At 39.6% G+C, this 14,142-nt stretch overlaps 1 protein-coding gene across 4 annotated transcripts in view; it reads right to left on the reverse strand.

Annotated features, from left to right (window-relative positions):
• Positions 1–14,142, reverse strand: part of VPS13B (vacuolar protein sorting 13 homolog B) — a 430,338-nt gene that overhangs the window by 6,825 nt on the left and 409,371 nt on the right. For all 4 annotated transcript variants that reach the window (XM_058033971.1, XM_058033980.1, XM_058033988.1 and 1 more), the window contains exons 58-61: positions 13,868–14,038; positions 7,085–7,261; positions 4,529–4,631; positions 3,618–3,867 (exon numbers count right to left, since the gene is read on the reverse strand). In XM_058033971.1, the coding sequence (XP_057889954.1) occupies positions 3,618–3,867; positions 4,529–4,631; positions 7,085–7,261; positions 13,868–14,038 (701 nt within the window). The remainder of the gene's footprint in view (positions 1–3,617; positions 3,868–4,528; positions 4,632–7,084; positions 7,262–13,867; positions 14,039–14,142) is intronic.

Below are 14,142 nucleotides of genomic sequence, written 5' to 3' on the forward strand. Positions count from 1 at the left end.
CCACAGATACAGCATAATTATGCAGAAGGAAATATTAACTATGGTTGGATGGTCTTCCAAAGTAACTGGGACCCTGCTTGCTTTTAGATGACTTCATCTGTAACTAAGTGTCTGCTTCTGCAGTCAGTTTCAGTTTGGCTTATATTTTCAAGACAAGAAAAATTTGGAGTTGATGTAATTCTACATTTTTTTCCTAAATGGGACCTAAGATTGTCACTAAGTGCCCTCACTTGCTGCTTTGAATATTTATCATGTTGATATCCAGATCACTCAAGGATTCAAAACTTGATTGAGGCTTGCTTAATGTAGCTCCTAGAAGAACATTAGAGATATCATGTCCTTTCATACTGCCAGGCCATACTTTTGGGCTAAGAACTCCAGTATTTTTCTAAAATTCCTCCCATTATGGTTTATAATGAATAAGCCTTCAGCAATTCTAACTCCACACCAGCTACAACACCTGTGCTGTGCAGTCCAGATGGGTGTAGCACTAATCTACTCCTCTGTGCACACTGATTAAGGAGATCCAGCTCTTTAGGATTATTTTCCATTGCTTTGAGAAATTCAAAGATTGCTTTTGAGCTCGAAAGATGATAACACATAGGAGTATTAAAAAAAAAATCTGGAATATCTGAAATTCCAGGGCCCTTCAATTTCTTCTTGTCTTCTTGATGTTATGAGCTATATCAAGAGCAGCTGGAAGAGCAGGACTTTTGAGTTTGACATCTGTCTGGAAACAAGCAGTGTCTCAATTACTTTGGAAGATAATCCAAATACAATTAATGCTTCCCTTTCAATAACAAACTTGTCAGTGCCAGAGTTTTTAAGAATACATCCAGGCTATTCCTGTCCAGATGGATTAAGTTATATCTTGTGGAGGCGAACAAGGCATCAGGCAAACCTATTGCTGAAGGAGTCAAAATATGCTCTATAACATCTCTGGTGATTACAGCTGTAGAATAACTCATGTTTTGTTTCTTAACTGTTCCAAGAAGTTGAGGAGAGGGAATGAGAGAAACTGTTTTGGGCAGAGCTGAAAAGAACTTTTGGCAATTGTTTTTGTGAGCGGTAATGCAAAAAAGTCAATTTTTATAGCCTTGAAATTAAATGTTTCAATTTCTTGTATTATTCCTAGTATCTTTGACTAAACTAATCAGAAAAATAGACATAACTTATTGGTAACATTAGTTCTGTTTTGCTAAACTCAAAATAACAATCTGGTTCACCTGACTGGGCATTTTCCAGCTAAAAATTGAGGCCATCTTTGCAAATGCTATCATGCACAGACACTTACAGCTGAGGACACCTTCACTGTAACACAATGGCCTACTATTTTAATACTGAGGAGTTGTGCCTTAGAGCTGCTCATCTTCAAGTTACAACTTGTTCCTCCTAAGGTTCCTTCTCCTAATCACATCTGAAGACTTTGTAGAAGCTCTTGTCAGGAAGCTGAAGGGAAGCTCTGGCTCCCATCAGCACCAGTGCTGCATGTGACACCCAGACCACAAATTCAGCTGCAGAAAGGAAATCACCAAGTATGAGATCTCCCAATCCACTAAAAAACCAACAAATATTAATTACAAAACACTCTACGTAATTACTAAAACTGTATATGAAGCTTTTTGGAATCTTTTATTGTGTAGCTGCCTTAGCTGCCTTAACATAAAAAAATTAAAAATATTTTATTCTCTATTTCTTTCAACTGCTCTTCCTCACAGCACATTTCTTTAAATTTTTACAAGAATTTCAGTATCAGTATCTGTATTCTGAAGGAATGTTTTGCCAGGTCTGTTTTGTACAGCATCACTCAACTTTTGCTGTCTTGCCATCACTGACTTGGCTCCACCTGGGACACAGGCACTTTTCCCATACATTTTCACTGTGTTCTCAAGAGGCTGCATCAGCAAAAGAGATGCTGGGCTCAAGGCTAACAGCTCCTAGAGCTGCATTGCTTCACCATTTGAGTAAGACTCCCATATTTCCACCCATAACTTCAGGAAAAAAAATTATGTATTTGGTCCAGTACCTCCAAAGGAGGATGTTATGCACGCACGCGTGTGGGAACATTGGACTCTGCGTGTGCCATGCAGGGTTGCTCTGTGCATTCAGGGGCCCCATTTGCCCATAAATCCTACACATTCCCAGCTGCAGCAGCTGTGGGGACCAGAATTAGGCTCCCTCTCCCTCCCTTCCCTTCTGCCAACCAGGCAGACCCTCTGCACCTTTCATCACCCCCACAGCAGCAGCCTTCTCCCTACCCCTCGGAAAACCAGATACAAAGACAACACTCCAATCCAATAAAAAAAAGATCTGGGCTGGTGCTAAAGTTAGGATTAGGATAGGGTGAGTGTATCCAGTGCCTTAGGAAAGCGATTTTTCTTCTTCCCTCCAGGACACTAGCTCTGGACTGAGCAGGACAGTCTGGACTCTGACAGTCTGATGTGTGCCTCCACCAACCACTCAGCACTCGGGGACAAAAAAAGCTGAGCTTTGCTCATTTGCTTCACAATTTAAGTAATCCCTCATGTAGCTTTGTGGTGAGAGAAGGCAACTTCAGTCAACAGTTCTCTGTGAGACTGAGGTTAGTGGAAAGACAATAAATATAAATAGAGAATTCAGCACTAAAGAAAGCTTTTACAAAAATATTCAAGTGCTGTCACGACACAGATGAAGTCCTTGCTGAAATCAACAGCAAAACTCTTCACTGACTTCAGCAAAGTTAGGATTTTACTGAAGGTGCTCCTACTTTTTGTCACACCTTATACTTCAGGGCTTTTATGTGTTCTTTTTTTGTATTTGAAACAGAAATTTCTGGTATAGCAGAAAACTATAAACTACCTGGCACACTTTTATAAAAACTGGGACATGCATGTTCGTTTTTGAAATGCTCTCTCATATGACTCTACTTGAGAATTTAATACAATAAACATTGTTTCTCAAAAGTGTAAAAATATAACATTCTTCTGCCATTAAAAGAAGATAATTAATCCAAAAGACCTCAGTATTCAATAGCTTAGACATCTTTCAACATGACGATGAAGCCTTTATGCTCTTACTGGCAAACACTTGGTGCATCCAATCTCAGAGAGGGACTAATCCAATTTAAAGCTAGCATTTGCAGAAGGATGATCTAAGGAAGTAAATGCAGCCAAATAAGACCACTGTGCTAGAAGAGACAAGATAAAAGCACACTGAAAGGAGCACCAGCACCACTGAACTGCTAACAGAATTCCCAGAAGAATAAAAGGAACTGCTTTTGCAGGGACTTTGTAGGCACAGGGTGCAATGCTGACTTGCCAAACAGCGTTCACCTCATGCATATGTAGCCATGAGAACCTTTTCAGAAAAGAGGTGATGCTTACCAAGAACTCAGACTTCCTCTACTTTCTCCCTCAGAAAATTTCTGTCATAGATATGGTACATCACAATCAATAAGAGAACAGAAGGGAGGAGACACATTCACCCAAAAGGAATCACAGCCAACTAGAAGAGGCAAATCTCCTGGTTTGGCACTTCAGCCTCTGGCCTCCCAGCCCAGAGGTGAGTATTCCCACTGCCAAAAGCACCAGCATCAGTGTAACTTTGTCATTGAATGGAAAAGGTACTCAAGTCTTTACCTCCAAGTCAGAAGGCACTCTCTGTTGTTTTAGCTGCACCTTCAGCAGATCTTTTTGCTGATCATCTTCCAGACAATCGATTTCAGTCACGGGGAAGGCCTGCTGCTGTGTGTCTTCACTGATGCTCACGACAAAGAGCACCTCTGAGGTGAGCAGCAAGCAGCCTTCATGCTGCTGGCCCGATCCGCTCACAATCATGACATCTAAGGCCATATGAACCTCTGGCCTTCCCAGAGATTGCAGCATTTTCCTGCATTATCAGGTTAAAAAAGGAAAAATAAAAGACAAAAAAAGAACTAGTTAGAGCATTGGATCCTCCAGGGCTTATTCTGATCACTGTTTTTACTTAAGGCTGTAGCTATCACATATGGATGTAAAATAAGCCAGGGAGTGTACTCCAAAACTCCATTACTGAAAGATGTAAGACTTCAGATTTAAAGAATGAATGTGAAATTGTTACTTATCAAAACTCCTCAATCACTCACCACAGAATTGGCCTAATATCTGTGCTAGGTTAGCCTATTTCCCATCCTATTTCCTTGATAATAGAAAAATTACCCTGAGAAGTGGCTTAGAAATTCAGTGCAGAAAATAAAACTATCTTCACTAACAGCTGTTTCTGGAGATGTGCAGTGTTTTTCTTGGGCTCAGTGCAATGATAAAAGAAGTAAGAACTCACTGAATACCATTAAATAAAGATCAGCTCTGTAGTTTCAAAGCTGGATGCAGATCAGCAGCCCATCATTTGCAGATTGGGTTTCTATGCACTACCTTTGTGTTTAGTGTTCCTAAACAAACTGCCATAACTCAGCCTTTGCAAGGGAAGCCTTTCCTGTTAACTTGACCAGAGGCCAGGAGCTATTAATAAACAATGTGGATGTAAAAATGAGCAATTGTCTAAATAATGTTACCAGACATATTTGACGTGGCTGTTTGGAGCCTGCTCAACATGTTGATCATTTGGATGAGAGCGCTGCTTGGGAAGCTGAGAAAGTCCAGCTCCATGCAAAATACCTGCGGGTGAGAGAATTCAGGTTTTTTAGTGGTTGTTTTCTACAACGCAGTTACGTGTTGCAGTGATGTCATCTGTTTAAAGCAGTTCATAAAATAGTGCAGATCCAAAATGATGTCACATCTCTGGAAGCTGTAGTCAAGATAATTCATTAAATATTACAATGCAAGAGTTGTGCACTTAACCCCCATGATCTCGCTTTAGCAAGAAACAAAAAAACCCCACTGTGTGTTCCATGAATCAGCTCTACACTTGCAATCAAGAGAAACATAACGCTCCTGAGAGCCATCCCTTCAGAGCAGGATCAGACACATCACTTAGGATTTATGTAGAAAAAAATCAAGACCATTGTTAACTTTCTTGCTTAATATTCAAATACTTTCATATATGTGTCACAATTGGTACAAATTAGAAGGCAAGTTTGCCTAGATACTGCATTTAAATGTTCAGTTACTTAATCCAGCTGTTAAACACAGATCCATGTACATTTATGAGATCTCCTGGGGCATCTGGCTTATTGTGAATTCTTCTTAGTGCCAGCACAGAATGGAGACTACAAGCAGCAGTTAAGCAGGTTTCTAAAGAGACTCTCCAGAGCTGAAGATGGTACAGTATGTATGATTTTAGATGGCCTGTAAACATTCAATGATGAGGTATGGTCACCAGAAAGAATGTGTGGGATGCAAAAAAAATTCATAAATTAACTAGTTTTAAAAATTTTTACATGACAGACGTGGAGTAGGTTATGCAGCAAGCACTAGTGTTACATGGTTTGGTGCAAAGTTACTCTTTTACAAATGTACTTCTTTACAAATAAATTAAGAGATTTTCTTTTGTCTAAGCATTCCAAAGGCATAAGGGTGTCAATAACTTAGATTCCCTCTTACACAATGGATAATAATTTAAACAAAACATCAGCAATGAAAAAAAACCCTTTAATTTTTAGCACACATGTTGATGGTAATACTTAAAAGCAGCATCCCAATTGTAACAGTTGGCTTACCAAGGTTCTCAGCATTATGTGAGTGAAAATGTTATTTACAGATGGAGACAGAGAGAACATGTGTTTATTTCTGTGTGGTCCTCCACCCCTTGGTCTCCCCCAAGAGGCACAGTCCCACTTCCAATCCAGTTGTGGGTAAGAGTTACTTGAACTCTTGTGTATTTTCCTCTCACGCACTGTCAACTATTATTGATATAGTTTTATGTTTTTTCCTGGCTAACTCTTTTTGTCATGGTCATGGAAAACATGATGTCTTATATACCATAGTACCATATCTGCAATGAAAAGTGTCCCTCTACTACTATGAGTTTCTTGATAAAAACAGCAGCAGAATTAAAACTAGAAATAATACTGTCCTGGGCAGCAAAGCCAACACGGAGACAGCCAACAACAGAAAAAGCCTTCTGATTTTGCTAATATGGTAATATGGGTTTTACACCTATGGGGGGTACAATTCAGGAGAACAGCGATTATTTATGATTATACAAACAAGATAAAGTTGATTTGAAAGAATTCTTATAATTGTTTCATTATTTCTTTTACTAGATGGAATGAGCTGTGGGTGTTGTGGGAAGCATCCTAACCTTAAGCTCTATGAGAACTACTTGTATTTTAGTTAACACAACAAGCATAAATGTTGCTAGTGATTAAAGGCATAAATATTCAAGTTTTTTCTGGTATAATTAGTGAGGTGGAATTATTGACACATTGTCCTTCTATCAGTATCCTGCTTCTTTCCCCTGACTCCCTCCAGCTACCATTTCTTCTTAAATATTCAAGCTGAAAGTGATTTATTGATACTGGAGACAATTAAATTAGTGTATTTTGATATTTTTATCTTTTACACTTTTTGTTTGTCCAGAATTGTTCCCATCAATTTGAAAGGATTTAGCACCAGTGCCATTAAGTGCTCCGTCCTGCTGGAAACCCCACCTCTGGTTGCTCTAAGCTTACCCATGTATCTGAAAACAGGACTGTCTTCTCGTGAAGCTCCAGTTTAAAGGGGATGCTCCTACTACATGACTCACTTCTTTCTCCCTCTCCCTAACTCACTCTTTGTGTAGAGATAGCCCAACTCTTTCCCTGCCATAACAAAGCAATCTCAAAATAATGCTCTAATTGGACATAGTGTTGCTCTAATCCTTTTATGTCAAAAACTATTTTTCAAGCACATATGTTTCTGTAACTAATTCTACTGTATTCCAAGAATTACTTCATGCTTTCTGCATTCTCTGTTTCTGTGGCTGTGCATCGCTGATCAGTAACACAAGAGAGAAGCACAACACGATGGCGTTTCAGAAAAGCAGCAGAGCATTTGTAACTACTTAGCCGTGGCATTTCTAAACCTTTCTCTAAGTCACACAATACTGAGCTGGATAAATAAGACATAGCAGGTTGTATATGAATAACATTTTAAAATTTAAATGGAGGTGTTGGAAATATGAAACTCACCGTAACCTGTCTGGGAGACGAGCTCAGCTGCCCCTCCAATGGGCTTTGTGAAGACGCCCATGATTCCCTTCCCCACACCCGAGATGACCCCTCTGGCTTTATGCCCAGCAGAAGCTTGGGCCTCAGATACCCGCTGAAAATTCTGCATCGGCTGATCCACAATCCCAGCAATTGCACCTGAAAAAACAAGAGTCTCCAGTAAGTGGTGAAGATAAATATTCTGGAATAAGAGGAAATCTTACTACTGGACCTGAATATTGGTTGGATTCAAGACTGTACCCCATTCTTATACAGCTATTTAGCATTTGACCAATTAGGTAAACACTATCTTAGCTTCAGTTAAGATCTAACCTTTTTTTTTTTTTTAACATTCAGATCACCTAACCTTACAGTATGGTTTCCTCTTTTGACTACTTATGCTAAATGCTTCTGCTGAATTAAGTTAGTTTGGCTCATTCTGTGTCATAATTCTGAAAATGCTGGGCTAGGAATAAAATCCTCCACTTTTAGACAGCTAGAGCTGCTATGGAAATGAGATTTTCACGTAAGTGCAAGATTGACTTCATGAGAATAAAAACTGTTTGTATTCAATACATCATTTTTATATCCTCTTCCACTGCCAGAAATGTTCATAAGCTAATGCAACTTTTGATATATGACTAAGATTAGCAGAATTAGACTTTGAGACTTTTTGTTACTTTTTTTGTGAAAACCATAATATTTTACTTTAATGTGCATGGGTCAGACTTTTACAAGTGACATAGTGACCTTCCCAGCTTTTAGTATCAACAGAGAACTTCAACTTAAATCTTCCTAAATGTAAACAGGTATCTGAGGTGGTACATTTCTTTGATCTTGAGTTTATGCTAGCCACTTAACCACAGACATGTCTCTAGTTGTTGTAATTTTGATAGATAAGCTATTTGGAGATAGCTATGGGTACAAGGATTGGACAAAGCCACAGCAGTCTTCCCGACCCGAGGTGCTTTGCTCAGTGAAAAGCAAGTCTGAGGCTTCTTGGTCAGGTCTCAGTTTGCACCTGCAGCTACAAATACCAAGATAAAACAATTATTTGAGGAGTAGGATTGAGTGTCACTCTGGTTACTAGGCATTTTCACCTCAACCTAGAAATCTTTGCAAGTCCTGCTTTGTAAGTGGAAGGAAATCCAGGCATAATTCCACAGATTTGGACAATCGCAACCGAGGTATTTGGCCCCATGTGTTTACCAGCGTGACGTGCACTAGGCAGTGATCTGCTAACTGGTCTTCAGATGGTTTTAGTTACTGTCACTGGATAAATAAAGAAATTGCTGACTTTAAACAACAAGAACTAATATAGTATTTGTGCACAGTCACTGTCAAAAGAAAAGAAGAGGATGAGAAGTAGCACACATTTCCCCAGATCCTTGTCCCTGGGATACTATCGATCAGGAATTCAGGAAACTTGCATCCCCCATAAATGCCTTCCTCTCCTCTTAGAGAGAATTCTCCCAGAATCTGTAGCACTAGCTTTTTGACATATGTATAGTATTTCCACAGAAAATGCTGGTCTGTCTTTGAAGTGATGCCTGGTTTTAATTGAGGTCACTCACTGAAGCTGAGTGTGCAGCTGAACATTCACCTTTTGTACCACAAAGGCCACAAAGCTTTTTCCTTAATGCCATGCTATTGAAATGATACAATTTTCAATTCATTACTACTTGCCAGCTGTTCCTGCTGCTTGACTAAAATAAAATCTCAACATCACATTAGACAATTGGGATTGTTTGTCCAGTCTTTTGTGCAATTGGGATGCATTTGAAGGCATAAAACAATACTTGGTGTAGTCCTAAGTTACAATATTATACTATCCTGTGACCTCCTTCACCCTATCTATTGAGGTCATCCACAACAACTGCACTTTCAGAACAGAAGTTATTGCCTTATAAAATGTAATCCACCTAAGTCCTAGCACTAGTAAATTATTTACTGCAATATACTTGAACAAAGTTATAAGGTAATAATAAGAGTCTACTGCAAAGGACCTGTGGTATGCTCCAGGCACTCCTCAGCTGGAATTAGACTCCAAGGACAAGGAAACAGAATGGAAACTACTGTGACTGTGTTATATAAGAATATTTATGTAATGCCCCAAATAATCTATAGCTTAATTAGCCACTTTTTAGTAATTTCACACTTTCTGTTATTCTGGCATTTTATGCATGCTCTGAACTTCTCTGTGAAGACATTGCCCTTTTGTATCTCAAATCCTTTTGCAAGTCTTGTTGTTCTACCTGCAAAAAAATATACCAAATGATCTTCTCTTTCTCTGTAATTCCTTATCTTGAATTGCAACTCACTGCCACAACTCATTTATGTACCATGGCCATGCCCACAATCACAATCACAAAATAAACTAAACCTTACTCCTTTCACTGAGGAGTGGCTGGTCCTACCACCCTTGTGTGGGGAATCCAGATCTGTGCAGCTCCTTTCCTGTGTGCAGCATGTGTGAGCAAAGGAAACAGACACAGACCAAAGCCTGAGCAACCTCAAAACCCAGCAGCAGTGAGAGAGTGGTGACACACACGTGAGGCTCAGGGCACTCCTCACCCAGAAACTGTGCAAAGCACATCTTCCTGTGCCCCTGTGGCTTCTTGTGTTCTAACAGAGTTCTTGGCACGAGCACCATGAGGGATGGACTTACCACACAAAGTCTCTCCCCGCCAGATTTCAGTGGGGTATCAGGAAAGCACAGCATGGAACCACATGTAGTGGTTCCACCCTTCCCACTGTCGTTCTCTCTCACATGGTGTCCTACTGCTGTCCCTGTCCTTTCCCTGTAAAATGTCCCTTGACCAGTATTTTTTTAATTAAATGAAACCATTCTCCATTTTTCTTTTTTTTTTCCTTGCCCTAAGCATTTGATTTTATATGCATGTCCACATATGTACACACAGATTATGCATGTATAAAGAAAACCTCAATAAAATTAAACACCAAAGCAACAAAACAAAAACATATTCTTCCATTACTGGACCAAAGAGGTTCCAGCAACAACATAACATCTGCTAAACATCAGATGGGGTGCACTCTGGTTAATACATGTTGCTCAGTAACAATAAAAAAAGTTACTTTGATAGCTACAAAATTCAGATAGTTCAGAGTATATCACTGGATTACTTCAAGAAGAATTTGATTACGGGCAGCAACTGGTTCGTGTGCAGACTGACAAAGTTTGGTGAACGTAGCACAGCTTACGGACCTTGCCAAACATCAGATTGCTTGTGACAAATGCTTTCAGAGCAAGACATAATTGGAAAAAATCCCCCACTAAGAGAAACTGGCCATGCTTTGCCATGAGGCTGGAAGCTGCCCAAGCTGAAGCCATTTTGCTTCCTTCTCTCTGTTGTCTTTCAGGACTGCCTCAAGGGTTTCACACCAAAACCAGGGCTGAAGCATAATTTCATCACAGCAAACATCACATAAAAATACAGCTCAAGGAAAAAAGCACCTGTTGCCATGCACTGATGTAGTTGCATAGTTAGTGTGTGGAATAGCACACAATTTCAGGATTAGCACTGGCTTATGCTATCTTGTGTTGTAGATAGGCAAATATAGAGTGGCCCTGACTCAGTGAGAGTATACAGCAAGAACAGCCACCACCACCTGTAATAACAAAAATCTGAGCTTCTGAAACCCAGGCTTTGCCTTCTCTACCAGGATAGTTACACTGTCAGGCAATATGAGTCAATTCACTTCCCCAAAAGCACAAAGGAGTAACTGAAATGCTGAGCACTTCTGCCATTGTAAAAAATAGCTTTTTGAATAGTTGTCATCTTTTTGGTTATTTAGACATGCTCAACTTCCTAAAGGCAGCCACTTCAGTGTAATATTTTTCACTAGGACAAGCAGTTGAAAATACAGCCGATAGTTTCAATAGTCTCTTTTACATGCTTAAAAGTTAATATTTTCAGTTTGACCCTGTCACACAAAATGCAAAAGATAGTTCCTCAGTGAGGGGTCAATAATCTAAATATTTTACCAAAAGTTTCACTGCATTTTTGCCTAAACATATAAAAGGAAAAAACACACCTATCATAAGCTGTTGCTTCTTTTCACACACAAGTGTTACTAAAATGACCCAGAAATCTCCCCCAAATTAGAAAAGAAGCCAACAGCTGGCCAAAGATAACAATCAAATCAAACAACACCCTGACAGTGCTTGAGTCATTTAAAATGAGACAGGACAAAGCACTTAAGAATGTACCACAGGGAACAACTTGCACGGAGGAGGAGACGAGAGTACATGATTTTGGCCCCAGTTCAGCAAAGCTCTTAAGCACATGCTTAAGTGCTCTGCTGAATCGGGGCCACCGTGAGCCAGATTTTCACAAAAATCAGAAAGGCACCTCTACTTTCTGGGTAGAGACCACTACACACCGATGAACTGAGGACTAACGTGACTTCACCTAGGCACAAAATCTACATTTGCCATTGTTTTAGCTGCCTGCATGGGTCAGACGGCTTACAAACACGAGCGTGCTGTGACCATCGTAGCAATCTCCTTCACACTCTTCAACTTTACAATTAGAAAGTCACAGAAATTACGGCTTCAAATAGTCGTGCTCTTTGCATTTCTGTGCTCATCAAGCTTTTCACCCTTGCAAAGGAAAAAAACTGCAGCTTCACTTTGTTGTGTATGAATAACCGTAAGTGTTTTTAGAGTAAGCATGTTCACGTTTATTCTCTATGCGCTGGGGAAAAAAAGCAGCACAGTGGTACCATCCCTTCAACTATGACTGTTTTTTGTTTTTTTGGTTTTTTTTTTGGGAAGCCACAATATTCTTTACACTAAAGACAGGACAGCAGCAGCTTTCTGACATGTTTGTAGAAATTGAAACATAGGTCTATTCATAATTTAGGTCTTGACACAATTTATATGAATCCTGCTGCCTATACAGAGGAAACATGCTTTTTAAAAATTAAGTTTAATAAAAAAACTGATACAAAGTAAGTGGAATATTTCTGATTTCTCCCTTATTGAAGTTCCATACTTGTCACATCCAGCTTTACAGTAACTGTAGCTATTTATCTGGGTACTTCTCTGACTCCACTGCTAAGAAAAGAGGTAGTTAGCAGGGAGCGATCGCTAAACAATAACAGCGGGAATAATAACAAGACCCTAGCTTGTGGAGGAGCACTGTTTAAATGCTAATATGAAGCTCTAGGTTTCTAACATGAAGTCTGATTTCTTAGGAAATCAGGGACACTGGAATTCTAGCTCTATTATTTGTTTTGCTTTTAACTCGGGTGTACTGCTGCAAACCACGGAATCCTTGTGTGCGGGGAGGTGCAGGAATGGCGTATTTGTGCATGTATGTGAGGAGTTCCCAGCTTTCCTGAACAGCAAAAAACTTTGCCTTGATACAGCCAAAGCTACTAAGTTTTGCTCTGTACTTCAGGCTGTACAGCTGATGTTTTTAGCTCCGAAGGGCTCTGGTGTGTCAGTGAAGGAGATATAGACACCATGTTACCTTGATGTTTAATTAATAATTGAGCCAAGCTCACCAAGCCATTTCACCAACACATACACACCAGGCTGACACAGTGCTTCTAAAAGTATAATCTTTCATCCAGCAACTCAACCTGACTGCCCTTAGCCCAATAAAACAAGAGGGAAAAATAAAACCTCCTCCAAACTGCCTTTGATTTGCAACACCAGCAACAGCTTACTATTGGGACAGTGGCTACTAATATATGGAATTTCTCCTTTATGCACATTTCTCCCAGGACACTTGCTTGCCGGTTTACAGGCATTATCAAATGGCAGTGCTTCACATAATCTAATGTTATTGCTTAAAATAATTCCCAGCAACTTAACCCGAAGCTGTAACATTTTTACCACTTCCTCTTTGGGGCTTTCAGGGTTGCGGTTGCAAATTTAGGAGTTGTGTACACTACTGAAGATTAGGAAACAGGACAAATCCTTTCAAGCTTCAGCTCTTCTAACCTTTTGCACTGGACTGCTTTTGGTCACTTTGATCTCTAAGAGATTCATACTGTTTAATACATACTGAGGAACTCTGCCAAACAATACAGTTCTGCATTCCTTTGCTGTGTGACAAGTCGAAGTAACCTAGAAAATCCAGCCCCTTACTGCAAAACTTCTTGCAGAGAATTTTTCCACTGTGGGTTAGTTTTCAAAATTTTAGGTGCTATTTTGAAATGGAGAGAGTAATCTTGACTTCTAACCAAACCACTCGGCTGCTTGATGAATAAAATTACACTGAAACAGGACGATCTGGGTCTCTTTGTAAAAGTAGAATTCCTCATCAAAGCTTACTTAACATCTGCACTAAGTTGAAGCGGTTTTCAAACAAACCCAAGAATCTCTGATATCTACAGTGCTGCAAAAACAAGCAGGTTCAGAAGGCAATCCTATAATTCATTGGAAAGTAAACATCAGCATGATGACGTCTTTGTGTTGAATTAGTTACAAGTCACGCTGCCCGATGCAGAATTATTCTTTTTTTCCCACTTAAATCTACATCATGTACTAGTGAAAATATTATTTCACAAAGTGCAAACCCATTCTATATCTGCAATTATTTTATCAGCAAAAATCATACACAAAAGTTAGAAAATCTTGATAAACAGTATCTAATATACATACTGTGAAGCTTTTTCACAAGAAGACACTAAGCCCCCAGTATTTGAAATTATAAATCACAGTTAGAAAAGGCTAGTGAGCAGATCCCAAAACAGTATTATCACTTAACTTGATATTTAATAGTACATTACCTAGAAGGCTAATGCCTAAACGAGAGAGCCCCTGTCTCAGTCCTTCTCCCAGGCTCTCTGGAAGCTGCCTTCTCCATTCTTCTTGTCTGTTGTAATGCTCCTCATCCAGTGACAGCCTATCCATATTCCGAGCAAGACTTGTTGCCAGATTGGTAATTGACGTCAGTGTACCTAAATGCATGGAGATATACATTTGGGTCTGGATCAAAATGCTTTAATTTAAACTACGGAGACATCGTATGCCTCACTGCAATGCTGAGCTTATGAGCAGAGCA

The sequence above is a fragment of the Melospiza georgiana genome, chromosome 1 (genome assembly GCF_028018845.1).
Source record: "Melospiza georgiana isolate bMelGeo1 chromosome 1, bMelGeo1.pri, whole genome shotgun sequence".
In the NCBI taxonomy this organism is placed as follows: domain Eukaryota; kingdom Metazoa; phylum Chordata; class Aves; order Passeriformes; family Passerellidae; genus Melospiza; species Melospiza georgiana.